This window comes from Mizuhopecten yessoensis, unplaced genomic scaffold, assembly GCF_002113885.1.
Source record: "Mizuhopecten yessoensis strain PY_sf001 unplaced genomic scaffold, ASM211388v2 scaffold4839, whole genome shotgun sequence".
NCBI lineage: Eukaryota > Metazoa > Mollusca > Bivalvia > Pectinida > Pectinidae > Mizuhopecten > Mizuhopecten yessoensis.
In genome coordinates, this window is record NW_018405747.1 from 408,217 (window position 1) to 428,200 (window position 19,984).

The following is a 19,984-nucleotide window of genomic DNA, read 5'->3' on the forward strand; positions in this document are numbered from 1 at the left end:
ACCGTCTACCCATACTTCCAAAACAACTCCATAATCAGGGGGAAAATGGAGCATTGTGATATTAATCAGATTTTGACATTTTATGTTAAATATCCCCCCCCCCTCCCATTTACCTGTGGTTACTGTCAGTTTTCAACGGTCGCCTGGTAACTTTTTCAGCGTTAAACATAAACGTTTTAACATTTCATCATTTAGTAATGGCTTTAGATATGAATCTAAAATGTTAAAACAAACGTCTGAACTGTTGAAGAAGTTGTACATTTAGAATTTTGCTAAAATCTTACGTGGGTTGGTAAAAGTATTCCATATGACATCGTTTACGGAAAATTTTGTTCTTTTTCATTGATCGTTACTGTAAAATGCTTGGTCAACAATGATAAATCCTAAAGGGAGTAAAAAAAATCGAGTCGTGTAGGTGATTTTTCACGTTTATATTGATGGAGGTTTTTTCTATGTTAAGGATTGAGTTATTGCTAAAATGATCAATTTATGTAGATTTTAAACCCTAAGGTGAAGCTTTCTATAAAACACTTCCCAATGATCAATCCCTTTTAATGCCGACAAAGAAATATGTACAACTCTTCAAAATCTGCCTGTTAATGACTAAAGAAATATGCTTAAGAATCTTTCTGGGTGTTTTTTTTTTATGTAACCGAAAGAAATGTATTTTGAAGATTTAAAACAATTTATTACAAATTGATTGTTGAGAATATAAAACAGAGTACACTGTATGTACTTTTTGTAAAAACAAACTACAGATCGACGAGAAATGTCATTATCAACTTAAATGTTCATTCTTGTCCAAAGAAAAGTTAAAGTAGTAAAGGACCTTAATAGAGAGGTTTAGCCACTTCACGAGTACGGTATGTGTAAGCTACATATACACGTAAGGTTGATACACCTCTGAAATATCTCAAACTTTCGAAACAAGAAAGATAGAAAAGGCTCTAGGGCCTTGCATCGCTCACCCTGCTGTTTGAGAAGTATCAATATCAACTTTATTTATTTTACAACAATTATGAAACAAGTGATTTCAACTTTTAATGTTAGCGCATGGGGGGGGGGGGGGGGGGGGGGGTCTTAGTGTGGGAGGAAACCGGAGTGCCCGGAGAAAACCCACGTGGTCGGGCAAGGTGACCCCCAACCTTTTCACGTCCGATCAGGGAATCGAATCCCCGGCCGCCTTGGTGAAAGGCAAGTGCGCTATCCACTGCACCACCCGACCACCCAAGTGGAAGAAGTAAAGCTGTAATTAATCAGTTGTTTGAATTGTTTGAAGGACATGTCGTTCAAGTCAAATTGGTCAAACGGACTCCCTCTAACCCGCCCCTCTGGCCCCGGGAAGTTCATTCAGGTATTTGTATAAAGTATGATCCTATTGAGATAAAATAAAAAATAAAAAAGTCTACCAACTCAATTGGGTAGAAATCTGCTTACTAATTTAGGTGAAGATGACGTTGAAATCAAGTCAGCGATTTTGTTTCGTTTTGTTTTTGCATTGTTTCAAGGCCCATCGACAATGCGAGTCATTTAGGGCCAAACAACACGTTAAAATAGGCAATCACAAAAATGATTACATCAAACTAGAAATAAAAGAGTTTAAAAGGTTTAACAAATTATCGACTGGGAACGAATTGGTTATAAATCATATTAGAACAGAATTAAACCAAACCAAACCTTATTGTTCTGCATGTGATCAGCCATTAACAGTCAAACCTTTTATGATTGAATGCGCTGATTTCAAACAAAAAGTGATCGATTATGTTATGTATCGTGTATGAAAAGTTTAATTGATACAGTATCAATTAAACTTTTCATACACGATACATAACATAATCGATCACTTTTTGTTTGAAATCAGCGCATTCAATCATAAAAGGTTTGACTGTTAATGGCTGATCACATGCAGAACAATAAGGTTTGGTTTGGTTTAATTTTGTTTAACGTCCTATGAACAGCTAATGTCATTTAAGGACTTGCCTCCATGCGTGTTTTATGCGTGCGTGCGTGTGTGTATGCCGGAAGGAGACATGGTATGTTGGTGTGCTTGCCTCCTTGTGATAGCGCGGATCTGATGCTGACTTTATAGTGCTATCTCAATGAAATACCAGGCCGAAGGCACCCAGCACAGCATTCCTCTCGGTCACATCATACTGTTGTTGCCATACATTCCCTTAATTCTGAACATTAAGCAGGGATTAACAACTACCATTTATAAGGACTTTGGTATGTCCTGGCCCTCAAACAGCATTGATAACATTATATTCAATATTATTAGATAACACTTTTTGTGTATATTTGTTCTAATAATTTTATTCCAATAAATATTTTTATGTTTTACATACTTACAAAAAAAACGATGTTTACGTACATGTAATTTGTGAAGAGATCTATATAACACAAACTATCCAGTCATTAGGGTAGGGCGATATGGTAGTTTGTTTATCCGACTAAGCCTTATTTCCTGTGGGAAAAACCTTAGAGGAATATGACTTCCGAGGGTAAACAAATCATCATATCGTTTACCACCATAACGAGAATTCTTTAATATTACACATGGAAATTCAATTACATACAAACACGTAATCAATTTCATAGTTTAATAACAAGGAACAAAAAGCTCAATGTAATTAATATTAATAAACAACTACAAAATGATCTTAAGGTTTTGGCAGGTGGTTGTCTGAATTAGTGTTAATATTGTTGATATGATTTAGGCCTGAAGCAAGTCCGAATATACATTGTATAAAACATATAATTTTCTTTTGTTTTGCCAAACAATAACACAAACACACTTCGCATTTTGATTAAAGTCCGTGATGCAGCCGCGTAGTCAGAACAACTAGATTACAAAAGAACTCCGCCGAAACACGCGTGGTCAGAACAACTAGATTACAAAAGAACTCCGCCGAAACACGCGGAGTCAGAACAACTAGATTACAAAAGAACTCCGCCGAAACACGCGTAGTCAGAACAACTAGATTACAAAAGAACTCCGCCGAAACACGCGGAGTCAGAACAACTAGATTACAAAAGAACTCCGCCGAAACACGCGTAGTCAGAACAACTAGATTACAAAAGAAATGCAACTCGATCAGAACTTTAACGCATTTATATACACGATTTCAGATTACCACCATTTTTTTTACTGAAAAGTCAATTTCTCCGTAGATACTAATAAATGAGGAATTAAAGTCAACTCACAACGGAACATACTAACGCACTCATGCGTATACTAGAATATATCTATTTCACAAACCAAAACCAATCGGAGTAATTGCTCTTTTGAGTATCACGCTACGTACATCTACACCAACAAATGTATTAAAAAGGATTGCATTTTGTATATATCGAAGTACACCCTATGTCAAAATAAACCCACAACCATTATTTTATGTATTAGTCGAGCCAATACCAGAAAACAAACATTCATGTATATTTTTGCATCTAAAGATATAGAGCAAACATATATATTCTTCACAAAAAATACCAGATGGATGCTTCTCCAAATAGCAACAATATAATATACATCGAGCTTGACGAAAAAAACTCGAATATTCCAAACATAGGCGAGGAGTTAATTGCTTTACGGCCCAGAAAAGTAAAGTCGCATCAGGCTTGATAACAATAATAACGGACACTTTAATGAACAGGTATTTTTATTCATTATAGCAAATGTTTCCTACCAGTTTCACATAGATATTTGAAAATCTCTGACAAATAAACTATATGGAACAATACTTGTCTAGAATCTGTATCAAATAGACGACGTGGATAAGTACAGAATCAAAGTTAATTTTATAAAGAGGCACTTCTAACAGGTTTTTGAAAATGTCATATATTGTACAGTGATATTGACGCTGACTCCCTTCTCCGACTTTGACAATGAGATTAACAACTCAACAACGGAGCATGGTATATACTGATCAATCTTTGTCAACAGCAGGTGCGCAGAGTCAATGACTAAGCGTGTAATGATTCTATTTTACATTAAAGACCACCATATGAGTTTTTGCCATGGGTATAGCCAAAGTATGGCGTTCATGAATGCCAAGTGGTAACCCGTCTCTCTAGCATGAATGTGGTCTTCTCTCGAGGCGTGGCAAACGTACAATACTTGTAAGGTATTTCGTCTACTCCCGGAGGCAGTTTGAATCGATATGTCATAAACATCTGTAAAGTAAAGTTAATCATCAACAATATTGTCTGACCACCACAAAAAAACAGTTGTTAACTAAAATGTCTGGTTCATAAATCCATATATGTATTAAGTCCACATTATAATTAAGGATGCACCAATAGCAATATCGGAAAAGATACCTGCTGTAACCCGATGCATGATTAAAATAGGGCCACTAATATTGGGAACCCTTCGAATAATCGATATTTTTATTTTGTGCCTTCTAAAAAGGGATACAAAAGTAACTAACGTAAAAGTACTGCACGTATAACAAGATTTGGGATCTTCTTATTTTATATCTTTCTAACTACGTTTTCTTGTTCGTTTGAGCAATGGTGCTGTTTAGAGCGTTCGCGAAGGCAGGGATATATATGGGTTCTAATGGAGTTTTTGGTGTTATCGGTCATTTGTGGCTTCATAAAAAGTAAAATATTCATCTTAAATGTATTTACAAATTTCTATTATAAACATCATATTGGTTAATTAAGGGCTTAATTAAGGGTTTCTGTCTCTCTTTGTAATGCCATATCTCCTAAACCAGTTGTTGAATGAATTTGAATTATTCATTCATTCAAGGTTACGAGTATAACTAATTCTAAATCCCCGATGAGTCCGGAAATGACCCTAAACGCCCTTTGTCCTTTGTGTGTCTTTTTACATCAACATAGGTGCAACTTCCTTATGTTTTTGTAAAAATGACGAATTTATTACTTCATTTGCCTATAACGATGTTATCAATTATCTATCAGAACCGAGAGCGACACAGAAAATTTAGCCTATGTAGCCTCAATAGCATCATAGGCAAAACAAGTAACAACATATACAAAATTCACGCAGCTATTCAAATCTTAACTTTTTGTTCGCTAACAACAAATATCAACTCGCCTTGGCAGTACAGATGTAGATTTCCAGCTCAGCAACTCTCTGGCCGATACATTTACGGGGCCCGAATCCAAACGGTAGATGGGCAAATGGGTTCACATCCGTCCTGATATCCCCACGAATCCATCGCTCCGGGAGGAACTGATCCTGTTGTGGAAAGTAGCGCTCTTCCCGACAGATAATCCCGTTACAGAGGACTAGTGTGGTCTGAAACGAAGTATAATTCATGGTTATACCAATTTGTAACAAGGTGCTTTCTCGAATATATCAAATGGTACTTCTCATTTTATTTATTCAATGTTATGTCATTGGCGTTTTGGTGTTATTTTGCTCGTTGTATACATCATTTGGAGTTTCAATACAAAGGCAATTTTTTGAAACTAAATCAAATAGAAAACTTATTTACCTAACGATAGCAACTATTTCGTCATAAGTGTTTCACTATGATTAGTATAGTGTTTTAGTCTGTTATACTCTGTAGGTCGTCAATTTATTATCAACGATACATTCTGATACAGTTGTTATACCTGATATAAATAAACATTATATAATCCGTTATAAGCAGAGAACCATATAACTACTAAGGAAAGGTAAGTTAATTAATGTCCTCATGTTTGTAATATTATTGGTAGGCAATAGACAACTGCTGTCCTACTGCAGGTAAAAGTCAGTTTCGTTGTGAATTGGCTATTTTTGTCACTCTGCAATCCCATGCGACCTTTTCTGGATGATAATTGACAGATGATACTAATCCTCGTCTTAAAGGAAAGTCATCAGAAAATCGAAAAGGCATTTTAATAGTTACATACAACAGCTTATACTTCATATCAATCCGTTTCACAATTGGGTCCTTAGTCATGTCAGAATTTGTGAAAACAAACTGGTCAACAAAGTTACAGAAGCAGCACTCCATCCGCAACCAAAGAATACCTTACTCCGATTTAAAACCTGGTGTTACCAGTTTCATCAAACGTTACCTGCAATGAAGATGGCTGGTTATATCAATACGCTTCTTGAAAAACACCCCATTCTGGGTTCAAAAATCCCAATCAGTGAAAATCGTTGAGTGGTTTGGCTTGGTTTGGTTTGGTTTGGTATTGTTTAGAAAGAAGAGAAAGGATAAGATCCCAAATTTAGTCGCCTCATACGATCATGCAATGGGGGCAGCAGGTACAATTCTTACGCCCTACCTGCAGGGACCCGTTGAGAGTAGGTCGTCCTCTCACGACTTCTCATACAAATAAGATATATATGTAACTGCTTCGACAAGATATTGAGCTTCACCATTTTAGACAAGTAAGAAACAAATATTAAAAGATTTTCGAATATCTACGTGAAATTATCTACACCATAAAATCATAATAATAGAATAACATGTTATTATGATACCTCACGATTTTGCTGTGTAATTTTGTAAGCATGTTTTTGCCTTTTAACATTCAGTTTAGTGTTTAAATGTGCATTCTTAAGATATGACTTTACCGTTCTTGGGCTGTTACGAAACTGACTAAAGACAAAGAAAATGTCACTGTTACAGTCTTTTTTTCGCGGAAACTGTTCACGTTTTCTGCGAAAATAAAATATATCCTGAAAATTACTCCATACTTACCCTTCCGATTCATTGCATTGCAATAACACCAGAAATTAAAGGGAAAAGATCAAGAGAGAGGTAACCTACCCCTTTAGGCACCTTGTAGCCCTTAAGAACGATGTCCAGATCAAGTATTCGCGCTGTTCCTGCGCAGATTGGAAATACCAGTCTGTCGAAATAAATAGAATTGATATTTTTACCTGTAAATCAAGCCTTCTCAGTTCAAATGAATGCGATGTATTTAGATGAATACGCTGTTTTTCATGTTATAATAAAATGTTCTTTCCAGAAAACAGTGCTGACTTTGTACACCTTTTACTGAAAGGTTTTGAAATAGAAAGTCAGTTTCTAGAGGGAAACTTATTTTTGGTACATACAGAAAATGACATACAATTTATACCATCTCGAGAGCGATGTAATTATATATTAGCGTATCAAATCGCGTCATGTGGTACAAAGAATTCTTTACAATTTAATTCCAAAAGATGAAAGGAATATTTGAGGAAAGGAATATATAACAAAATGCATGGGAATAATAAAGTGTCCCACAAAACCATCATCATAACACAAACGTATTCCGGTGAGTGAGTTTGATTTCTGATAACGGTTGCTGATCAGGGTGCGCGATGTATTGAATTGCAAAACGGTCAGTGGTAGAATGATTGCCGGTTTGGCAGGTAATGCGGGTTTTTTACGGAGACCCCTATTCGTTACCAAGCAAGGACATTCTAAAATGTCGGCGTTTCCTGAGATACGACAACCGTAAGAGATTGCTAGTTCTCCAAACCGGAAAAAAAGAAAAAATAGTGTCAGTTGAAAGCTTTTTGACCTGCATTGTCAGCTTCAAGGGTATTTGCATACAACACCCATTTTTTATCAACAGTAGTCATCACCTACCTTTTGGTCCCTTACATCACTGAAGGGTCCCATAAAGACGATCAGGTGTATGATGCAGTGTAACTCAGTTTGACATACTGTATCTTTTACTAAATTTTAAAGGTGCAATAAAACCTCTGTGTATTACGATCATCTTTCAAGATACAAGGCAGTCGACTCTGCTGGTGGAGTTTTTATTCTCCGATGTTTGTCATTACCTTGCAGGCCACGGTTGACTCTTTTGAGTAGCGTTATTGTTTACAACATGCACGCTTTACTAATTAATTTGAAATTCTCCAGTTTCGTATCTATTACTAAATTATAAAGGTGTAATCAACTATGTGTGTTGTGTTCATCTATTATGAACAGGAAATTTCGCAATAGGAAAATAAAGATGGTCCCGCTTATCGTACAGCTTAGTAGTAAGCCGTGCCTGTTGATCATGTTGCACGTAAATATCGAGGAAACTGGCTGAAGAACATTTTACACATATAAGTAAATTCCACACCTTAGCGACTCCTTGACGCACGCTTTGAGGTATGAAAGTTTCTTAATAACGTCCTCGGTTATCTTTCCGTCCTTAGGAATCACGTCAAGTAACTCCTGATAAAGCTTACGTTGTTTGTCTTGATGTTTGGCCAGGAAGTAAAATAGAAACGTCATCGCATTGGCAGTCTACGTGGAAGTAACAAAAGGAAAAGGCGTGATGAGTATTATCCCAAATGCATTGCAAATTAAAAGTATATTTTGTTATTGTTACCGTATTACTCTTGAACCAACCTAAGTTATTAGCAATCGATATCGTCAGAATTAGTTATAGAGGGAAAAGGCAATAATGAATAAATCTTACTTTATAGCCACCGTAATTAAGTTCTGGTAAAATCTAACGACAACTATATTTAAAACCGAATTAAAGTGCTGAAGTGACGCAACATCTAGTAAAATGATATATAAAAGTGAAACATACGGAATCGATACCAGCAACAAACACGTCTACTAGTATCCGCCTGGTCATGTCGGGGGTCATACCGGGAGTAGACAACAAGTCGAACAATAGACTGTCCTCCATGTCAGTAGTGTTGACGTTAGTTGGGTGTTGGGTGTTCTGTACGTCGGCGTCGAACGATTGCTTAGTGTTCCATGACTGGATTTCAGGGTTCTGTACTGTTGCATCATGGAAGTTCGTAGTATTGTTAACTTTGGTCAGGGCGTCATCGATGTAGTTTTCACATACCCTGTAAAATACAAGCAAATGCTGGACGTTAACAAAGAAAAAACAGTTAAAAGCACCAAAACATAATTTTTGTAATTCTGATAAGGGTTTAGTTTGTGTTATTTTGTTGAACGTCCTGTTAAGGAAATTTCAGGACGTGCTTCCATGCATGTGTGTAATGTATGCGTGTACGTGTGCTATAAGCGGTATGGGGGCGTATTTGCCTCCTTTGGGATTTGCATTTGTGCCCTTTACCAGAGGACACAACAACGACCAAAAGAAATTCTGCTGCACCCATTGCAACATTTGGAATGATTCTATTTTCTCTCTACATATCTTTACAACCTTTTGATTACTAACGCTTTGCTTGGCAATGCCTCAATTTTGGATTTAGTGTTGATTAGATAAATCATTTAAGGACGTGTCTCCATGTGTGATGCGTAAGCATGCATGCGTGTATGTGTGCCGGAGGCAGGGAACGTTAGTGTATTTGCCTCCTTTTGATAGCGCGGATCAGATGGCGACCTTATAGTGCTTTATAGACAATCGTTTACCCGTAGTCAGCATGATTTGACGATATTTCTGCAAGGTAACACTCTAACTCAGCATCTAACCTGGGATCTCATCAGGGGGCAATTCTACCAACAAACCACCTCAATCAGACATACACATTTACTATTCATAAACACAACACATTAGGTTTTATACCTATTTCTATTCATTTTCAAAGATGCAGTCCATTTTTATTAGACTCATTGACATTATTGCTTAAGTTAAATGTATATTATTTATACTTGTATGTCTTGTATTAAAGTCTTAACATTAATAAAATTAAACAAACTGAGATAGAAAGTCTGCAGCACGCTCAAATCGTCGGTACATTGGAGTCCGGAATACAGTGTACAGAGGAAGCCGATACGTTGATTCCCCAAACAACTCAAGGTATGTTTTAGTCTGTTCCATCAATTCCGAAGAGTTGTTAGTTTCCGTGATACAGCCAAGTCGGGTGTTGAAACAAAGCATACCCACACCTATAAAGGGGAGTATACGGTCAGTGTATGCATAACACGTCATACACAGGAACATGGGTTGAACACCAAATCATGTGCCTAATAAGGGCATGCATACAACGTTGGGAACATGACCAAGTTACGCATACAATACCATGAACAGGATAAGGACATGGACACAACATCTCGAACATAATTAAGGCATGAACATAACGTCGTTACACAGACCGCCGTGTAAATAACATGTACACAATGAAGACGCAACATCAACGTCGAATAACGGGCCAAGAAACGACATAAACGTCGTGAATATGTTGAGGGCATGCCTGCAAGTCACAAAGAGAATCGGGGAACGTCGGTAACTTCACGAATAGAACCTGGGAACGCCTTAAAAATAGTGTACATGGTCAAGACAAGCATGGCATTGTGTACGCAAAGTTCAATCAGTGTAACACAATAAGAAAAAAAATCACACCAATGCACATTCATGAACATTTTTTTAAACAAGGAAAATGAGGTAGTGTCTAAAGACATAAACGTGATCAATTACAAATAATTAACTTCTCCACTTTATTTGAGAGGAACATTAACTTTCAAATGCATATGTCAGCTTACCCTCGGCAGTGTACTCCATTAGCTGATCAGGCAGGTTATCCAATCGGTCCCTGCGTTCAAACTTTGCAACAAATTCATCAGCAATTTGGCTGATGCGGTAGGCGTATTTAGTCATGGCCTTTGGTCTCATCATCGCCTTTTGTGTTGGGCTTCGCAGGGCATACCACTCATCGCCCTTCCTTTAATAAATGATAAAAGTATCTACGAAACCATGGGAAGTGTACCACCAAAGGGTTAGTAATTACCCCCTTAATTTTCCCACATATTTCAATATGGTTCGGTTTTATAGAGTTTAACGTTCTATAAACAGCTAATGGCATGCAAGGACGTGCCTCAACGTGAATAACGTAAGAGTGCATGTATATATGTATGCTGGAGGCAAGGTATATTGGAGTATTTGCCTCCTTGCAATTGCGCAGGTCTGATTCTAAGGGCTACCTCATTGAAATACCACGGCGAGGCCATCAGCATTGTCCCTCCCACAACCCCCGGTCTAATTATACTGATAACGAGTACCAGTTACTGAAATCACCCTAAAATTTTAACGTCAAGCAACCATTTTTGAGGTTTAAGGTATTCCCGCCTCTGGACAGAACCATTTATCTCCATTTATTTTGGCGAACATTCAACATTAACACTTCAGCCAAGAGTGAGGTATTGTCAAGTAGGGTGCTTAACAATCTTCTAAACTGGTTGAATTAACTTCAAGGAAACGGAGAGTTTTAACAGAAATCATCAACATTTTGCCTTGTACAAGCAAGAATGTCTCAAGTTTCGATCATCGGACCATTAATGCTTTTAATTTAAATCAATGGTATTGTACATTGCATTTCCAGTAGAATTAAATTATACGCAGATGACACATCACTATATATCACTAAAATTCATACTGTATTCCGAGAAACTTTCGAGAGTCTTTATTCGCCCAGTGTTAAATTCGCCCTACACCACAAACAGTGGAAATTCCCCGTTACTAAAAATAGCATCACTACTCGGCACATATGACAATGTAACACAAAAGTATACATATAAGTATGAACACTGTGTGGGTGCGGCGGTGAAAAAAGAAAACGAGGGAACTATAATAATTATAGTTCGGAAGTTTGGGCTAAAAAAGGGCGTTGAAATGGCGAAGACAATGCGGCCAGATAATTCACCAATACATGAGGGTCTCCCGTCAACCAAAACACAATACGCGGAAATGAAAAACATATAGTTGCATTACACACACTGGACCCCAATTGCATCACATACGGTACCTGAGTTAAGCCTCAGTGTAGATGAAATAGTGACAGAACATGTGCCGTCGTATACGTAATTTCTTTTAAACATTCGCCGTCCTGTTAAATTCGCCCTCAGATCGGAGGGCGAAAGTTAAACTGCGGCGAACGTTTCCTGGTACACACTATCGATTTGGCACAGAATCCTTTAAATGATATGAGCAATATTTAGTGATGGGCAAGGAAATGGGATCTAAAAAGTAATCCTTCTAAAACTGAGTCTGTGATTTATTCAGGGAAATTTTATAAAACATCAACAAGTAATAAAGTATCTTTCATGAGGAACCAATTACAGAAAATAAAACACATACATATCTAGCTCAACCTTTCAGTGAAGATGCTGAATGGAATCTTTATATCTCTCACATTTTTTATGGTTATTTAAGGATTAACTTGAATAAATTTTTCATGTTATGGAACACAAAAAGACGGAGTGTACTCTAAATAAACCGCGAAGCGGTTTATGATAAGAGTACACTCAGTTATTTTGTGTTATAGCTCCATAACATGAAAAATATTCAAGTTAATCCTTATAATTTAATCTACTTTACACAATCCCTGTGGAAATCAACTTTTATTGATGGACTCTTTTCTTTTAGAAATTATTGTGCTGCTGTATCAGCCAATCAAAAGCGACGTTACAAAAAGCGACATCATTTTTTTACGTTATGGGCTGATAACATAACGTTTTAAGCCAATGAAACTGCCTGTTACAAGCAAGATTAAATTATTAAAACATAAAGTAGATAGAAAACCTTTTTTATAATAATTTACTTTATTGATATTTAACAATTATTTTCCTTACAGAACTTTTTATGAAAATATTGAAAGTTCGGAGAAAATAAATCAAGCTAGGCATATATATTCCTATGACTTACAGAGTAACAAGTCCCGGTCTGACGCCCTTTCGCCGGTCGTAGGTTTTCGCCAATGGAGTTACTCCCCGGTATGGATGCCTGGACTCTGTTCGGAACACAGCAGCGATGTCGTCAGGGTCATATACACACACCAGCCAATCCTTGCCTGCGCGGATTTTCACTAGGGGGCCGTATTGCTCGCGGTACTTTTCGAAAAGTTCCGACAATTTCTTCACATCGTAATTTGCTGCAAATACATGTTTGATGAATATTTTTTCTTTTAATGAGGAGACTTAAAGATCGCTGGTTATCAAATTATAATCCATACAACACAAAATGGATATCTCTGTCGTACTAAACCTGAGTAGAACTGGATTGAGTGCACAATGGTGTGCAGTATTTAACGCCTAATGTCATTTAAAGTAAAGAGACGTGTTCCCATGTGTGTTGTGTATGCGAGCCGGAGACAGGGTATGTTGGTGTATTTGCCTCCTTCTGATAATGCGAATCGGATGCTTACTTCGTTAATGCAGTCTCACTTCAATACCATTCCGCCCGGTCACATTATACGGACAACAGGTGAACCAGTTGTTGCCATTACCTTAAAAGCTGAACGTAAATTATTGAATAACGACTACCATTTTTAAGAACTCTAAAATTATATTCTTTTTAAGAGCCCAGGGTGGTCGGGTGTGCAGTGGATAGCGCACTTGCCTTTCATCAAGGTGGCCAGGGTTCGATTCCCTGTTCGGACGTGAAAAGGTACGGGGTCATCTGCCCGACCCCGTGGGCTTTCTCCGGGTACTCCGGTTTCCTCCCACACTAAGATCCCCCGCGCACTAACATCCGGGTCAACAACAGTGGTTAATATAAGTTGAAATCACTTGTTTCATAATTGTTGTAAAATAAATCAAGTTTATGTTTAAATATATTACTTGAGACAGAACCCATTGCTTTCCTCGACAGGGCGTACGTTCAATATCGAAGCCAACGTGAGATGCTGCCACGCAAGGCAATGGGAAATAAAACGTAGGTAGAAGTTGTTGCTTTTGTTTCCCAATGGGGAAGGCATAAAAGCATATCCCCAATTCCAACTGCTAATATTGTTCATCTCCAAATTATTTATGACTGATTTATTCGATGTAGGTCGGGCTAATCAATAGCTAAGGATAAAGCATATCGTTAGCCAATAGGAAAATCTGTCGCATGTGATGTCAATATCACGACCCAAATCTTGCGGACTACTCTTGTGCTTTTTAAGTGGGTTTTATGTCGTATTCGTTTGCCTGACATGACGTTAATGTCTTTCGAAGTCCTTTTTTAAACTGCATTGCCTAAATGGCATCAACTGGTTTTTCTGAATTTGTACTCTTAACATATCTACCTGTATGAAACTGGAAGTGGTATTACTTACTAAATGGTTTCAATTCAAACATGAGGCCGATGTATGGCAGGGCGGAGAGTCCCGATGGGCCAGGAATAGCTGCCAATGGTTTTGGTTTCGTCCCATCCGTAACTACAGAAGTATTCCTGGTCCAGCCAAATTGTCGTTGTCGAGGTCGTAACCAGCAGGACAGCCTGTAAACAAAAGAAGGTCAAGCAGTGCGTGTATAACAAATGATGTGAGAGAAATGCCCCAACACTTAACAAGACTTGCAAACGTTCCATCATACTACGGTCGTATTCAGTAGTGTATAGCATACAGTACGACAAGCGTCATATCACTTCACATAAAGAGGAACTAACATAAATAATTATGATTATAACCATACCATTTTTATAAGCAAGTATTCAGTTGAATGAGCAAATAAATCAAAACAAATGAAATCTTATATATTTATGTATTACATATAATGATGTTTGTTCCGCATAGCTAATCTAAATTTTGAACTTCGCTAAATAATATCATTTTGTTTCTACCAATAACCTTTATACATACTGAATTGGGTAGCGCATCTTTATGTGTCACTAGAGTCTGGCCAACAAACCCGCTGCATATACTGCAGTACTTATACAAGTCTGCCCTGTCGTAGCCTGCAACATGGCCACAGAGACCGAGAAGCGTTCTACAAAATTAAATTAATGTGATAAATAGCATAATCAGTCAACGACAGAACGTATTTCTTCACATTATAGTAACTTGTGATCCGTACAGGTCAGATGTGTGAGTGACATTACTCACCTTTTAATATGAATATTCATATTATTTATTCAAGACGAATTGTAGGCTTCAATATGAATTGCCTCACGTTATTTCTTTATTTTGTTTTCACTACGGCCACATAAACACTGTACTATTGGTCACTTTGAATATTCCTTCATTTCCTAATATGATCAGCGGGATAACGCTGTTTTGGAAAAATGGTTACCTCAACAGAGATCAGTTAGAAAAAAAATCTTTGAAGGGTATGGATATTTGTATAGTTCAGCTGCATATATATCTAACAATATTATTCATACAGTGATAACATGGTCTTACAGGTGGTCTGGGTAAGGCCATCAAACAAATCTGTCCTGTAACATGTAAGAGAAGGTAGGTACAAAAAAAGTATATTTTTCATTTATATAAGGTTTATAAATTAAAGTAATCGTGACTTCAACAGTGCTTCTTTTAAATTGTACCAATGAAGGTTTGGGTAGGCACAAAAACCTAGGGTAAGCATTTATTTTTGACCAAAGTGCAAACAAATTTACCGTCAGCAAAACTGAAAAAAGATGGTCTTCGCAAATACGAGATCACAATAATAATGAGCTGATATGCTTACGATTTGGCCAAAATTACGGGACAGATTCCGTTCCGGGATGCTTTCCGAATTTTTCGTTTTCTAAAAAAAAACACCATGCGCTCACATTTAATGCGGATCAACACAAGGCGGTACCGGTTACCCTTGGTGCCAAACATGTCTAGACAGAAAGACCAATTGAAATATGCCGGTCACTCAAAACTACGAAAAACAAACCTGCGGGTCGGGAATTAAGAGGAGAAATCTAATGTTAAGTTTCTGTGCCATTATAACCGTGGAACAGGAGAAAGAAATGCACGACCAGACAAGAATAAGAACCCTGGACCCTCCGAATTCAAGACGGATGCTATACCAATTGAGTTACCTGGTCGCCGACGATCGCCCAAGTCTAGTTCCGTTACACCAATAATAAATGGTGTTCCTGTATGACATTTCTACAACCAATTCCACCTAAAATATTATGGAAGATGTATTATTCGATATCAGGTCATTTTTAATACTAGGTTCGAATGTGTTATATTTTTTCATATTTCAATATTCTATACGATGTATTCCGGATTTGATTGATTTCCGCTCGACATTGTAAGTCATTTTGGGCCATACAGATCGAAAAATGGATGTTCGCAAAAGGAATATACTAAACTGAAAGAGTTTTAAATGTTCAAAAAGATGGAAACCATCAATAGCAAACTATAAGGTTCTAAAAGATGAAACCGTATTAATTAATTGAATGTAAATAATCAGATGGTAATGACACAGAAAAAGTACCAAAAAATCATTCTTGTTACATTATCTTTTTCGCGAATTTGTTTAAAATCGGAGCAGTCAGTCATAAAATTTAACTGTAAATGGCTCATCAATTGCATAACAATTAAAGCTGTTCTTAATTCCGTGAAATAAAAGCCTTTGCTATGTAGGTACGACTTATGCGTAGTCGCGAGAGGACATCTTCCTCTCTGCGGTCTGCCTTTTTTGTTTCACACGAAGCCACACTATTGAGAATAATTTATTAACTTATTCAGTTTATTGTCGTTTTAATGTAATTGGAGCTTTAAAATTGAGTAGGTCAGTTTAATATTTCAAGTTGTAAGCCAAGGGTTGCTTTTTACAATTAGTGCACGACATATAATCATTATACGATATTCAAATACGTTATACAATATATAATTGTCATTAATTTGATATACAATTCAATTATGTTAAATAACATTTGTTCATTATTTTGATATTTAAATACGTACATACGTTTTATTTATTGTTTGATATCTAAATGTTCTTTACGATATATATTCATTAGTTTGATATATAGTTATGTTATGATGAAAAGTTGATTTCAATTTAAATGAGTGAGTAATAGTTGGTAGCTCATTTGGTGTAATCAAAATAACAGACATTCCGCGCGATAACATTTCATTGTATGTGATGACCGCCTTATCAGGGTGTAATTTGTCATACGTGGTAACCTTTACGTCTGATGGTTTCACATGTTTCTGTACCATGGCTGTTTTCGGCCGTTATTTTGGTACAGAAAGATCCAAAAGCAACGGGTTTATTTTATTTCTGCTTTCATATCTTTGAGTACCATGGTACACTTTTACATGGTACACAAATATTTGAATTTTAATATCTTTGTGTACCATGTTATACTGTACCATGGTACAAAAAGATATGAAAATTCATATATTTTTGTCAGACTCTTGTCGGCCATCGTACGTTCGATATATATCAAATTTGCTGTAAAATTTCAACTGCACTCGATAAGGCTGGTAGATAATGGTAATCACAGGACGGGTTCGATAAATTTACATGAACTACATATCATATGCCTGCCTAAATACGGATAGTAAGATAACAGCACACAAACTGGGTTTTGTAATGATTGAAGTTAAAATCAAAATTATAAAATTACTTCGTGTGTTTGTGATTTTTGTAGACACTATGCCTGGTTACTGTTGCCGTGGAGTCTATAAAACACAGGAGAGTTCCCAAACTGCGAGCCGTTGGTGGCATATTATAGCGTTCCGGAATTAAACATCTTTGGGTATTAAATATAACTGTTGAGATAAACTTGTTATGGAATGACAACGATATGATTTTATTATAACAGTTTACGAGTGCGAGTGAAATATGATACGAGTGCATCAAATTACGCAACTTTGCAAGTGTTCTTAAAATAGCCGCATAGAGCAACTTTGAATTAGAATTATCGCTAATGAGTCATGATTACATGATCATGATCATGTTTAAGAGCGAACATACAAACCAATGTGATGTTTATGTTGAAGATATGCAGCCGATTTTGTTCGTATAGGTCCTAGTTTGGTCGTAGCATGTCACGCAGGCCTTCGAAGCGTGGCGCATAGCGTAACCGTATCACACATCGGGCTTGAATGGAATGCTTGTAATCCTCCCGCAGGATATATTCCGGTTAAAAGATTGCGTTTTGTTTAATATTAAAGAAAAAGTTTTCTGTTTAGTCTAGGTTATCTTGTGATAACTACAATGGAACTCGGGTAAATTGAATAATCAGCGAAACTTGTCATTCCATAACAAGTTTATCACATCAGTTACATTTAATACCCAAAGATGTCTCGTTTAATTCAGGAACGTTATAATATGGCACCAACGGCTCGCAATTTTGGAACTCTCCTGTGTTTTTGTAGACTCCACGGCAACAGTAACTAGGCATAGTGTCAACAAAATTCACAAACACAGGAAGTAATTTTATAATTTTGATTTTATCTTAAATCATTACCGATCATAAACGGCTTCGCCGATTATTCAATTTACACGAGTTCCATTGTAGTTATCACCCGATAACCTAAACTTATTAGAAAATTAATCCTTTACTAACGACTGTATAAAATTTAAAATATTTAAATATCAAAATAATGAACACATATATATCATCCTTTACCGAATTTTATAAAAAGTTTAACGTTAAAAAGGAAGTCATTATGGATTATTTTTCTAATACTTTCATTTCGAATGTATTCTATCCGCTTCAACTATTCGAATGAAAGAAACTCCAAATCAGATGAAAACGCCGACGGGGTCCGTATGGGACAAGGGGACAAAAGGGGACAATCAATTTAATTACTTCGAAGGATACATAGTCTACACTTCTATATTTTCCGGGGGAAATACGATGAGCTAGTTGTACGATTCTTTTATAATCTGGACATCTATCAAAACAAGGGAAATGACAAAAATATACAGATATTCTTTTTCCCTTTTGGAGACCCTGTCAAGGCCACAATACTCACACAATTGCAACTAACTCTGTTTTTCATCAGCAGTGATTAATGAACTTCACGACTTGTTTCGACGTTGTAATTAGGGCTTCACTATTCGGGGTCAGTTTTGGTCATAGTGTCCGATAACAACATTCCGATGCTCTGGTGGTACACTTCTTTCATATCTATTTGTACCGTAGGTGGTACAAAAAGAAATGAAACAAGTGTAACGTGGTACTAAAAGGATAGAAGCTTTCATATCTTTTTGTACCGGGCAAAAGTGTACCACGATACAGAAAGATATGAAAAAAGGGTAACGCGTGATTTCATGGTACACTTTTTTCATATCTATTTGTACCGTAGGTGGTACAAAAAGAAATGAAAAAAGTGTAACGCGTTACTAAAAGGAGAGAAGCTTTCATATCTTTTTGTACCGGGCAAAAGTGTACAACGGTACAGAAAGATATGAAAATTCAAATCACTTTATCGGCTGATATATACTGAACAACAAAAGAAACGCATTGTCCGTAAATATATACATCCACTATATAACATCACAGAGCATGAGGCTTACGTACATATCTCACCAAGACATCGCAATTACTCCGTAACATAGGCCAATTCGTTATCACACAGCGACGCATTCACACACAAACACACTGGTAAACAATGAAATTAATCAACATTTGTATAGTAAAACAATACGATATCACGTGATTCGTTTCAGAATGGAGGCGTGGTTGATTATTAGAGCAGCACATACATACATAAAATGTTTCAAAGATGACATTAATCTGTTTTTCAAGTAATTCATTAACATGTATAATAATGAACAATACACTTCTGCATCACGTGATCTTATGAAGAGGCCTGCTTGTTAACTAGAGCAGCATAATTAACACTCTTCCGGGAAAGTAATAATGTATTTCATGCCAAAAAAATACGCGAGTTATCCATACACGTGTTACGTTATCTTCACTTAAAGCTGCAGGATGTGTCGTACACAACATGCAAGTCTTACCTTAGGTAAAGATGTCATCACAGGAGGGGATGTACGATGTGTAGTCTGTCGCAAGCATGTGCTGACAGACGTTCCGAGGGGGAGTGCGGGCAGTCAGAGTACGAAGGGGTCACTAGACTACTTCATTCGGAAGCCAGTTGTGAAACGGAATACGAATCCCAATTACTCAAGTTACACTGGCTAGTTTGGGAGTTTGAGTTTGTTTATCTGCGTTATCTTGTTATCTTCGCCGCAAGTCATGTGATCAGGTACAGCTGCTACCACGTAAAGTAGCATTGAAGTATTCCTTCTATTAAAGTGATTCACACATCTGATTATATATGAATATTTCGAGATGCCTGTTAACTTCACACATTAAAATTTAGAAAGCTAGGAATTGATTAATGAAAGACTAATTACTAGTATATGTAAGAAAATAATATACGACAAAACACATCAGAAGACAGCATTAATGCATGCTTTATTATGCCAACATGTAA

General features: G+C 36.8%; 1 protein-coding gene across 10 annotated transcripts; it reads right to left on the minus strand.

Moving 5' to 3' along the window:
- Nucleotides 1-3,961: 3,961 nt before the first annotated feature.
- On the minus strand, nucleotides 3,962-19,574 carry LOC110449903 (probable cytochrome P450 49a1). Of its 10 annotated transcripts, none has more exons than XM_021497052.1 (12): nucleotides 19,506-19,571; nucleotides 15,270-15,329; nucleotides 14,444-14,570; nucleotides 13,919-14,082; nucleotides 12,526-12,751; nucleotides 10,368-10,546; nucleotides 9,584-9,773; nucleotides 8,497-8,764; nucleotides 8,038-8,204; nucleotides 6,741-6,822; nucleotides 5,066-5,269; nucleotides 3,962-4,173 (listed from the first exon to the last, which is right to left on the minus strand). In XM_021497052.1, the coding sequence occupies exons 3-12, from the start codon at nucleotides 14,458-14,460 to the stop codon at nucleotides 4,042-4,044; spliced, it is 1,629 nt and encodes a 542-aa protein (XP_021352727.1). In that variant the 5' UTR covers nucleotides 14,461-14,570; nucleotides 15,270-15,329; nucleotides 19,506-19,571; the 3' UTR covers nucleotides 3,962-4,041. The 10 variants fall into 10 exon arrangements, with proteins under 10 accessions (XP_021352727.1, XP_021352724.1, XP_021352723.1 ...); XM_021497049.1 differs by lacking the exon at nucleotides 19,506-19,571 and adding an exon at nucleotides 19,063-19,144 and having other exon boundaries at nucleotides 14,444-14,538; XM_021497048.1 differs by lacking the exon at nucleotides 19,506-19,571 and adding an exon at nucleotides 19,063-19,144.
- Nucleotides 19,575-19,984: the final 410 nt, after the last annotated feature.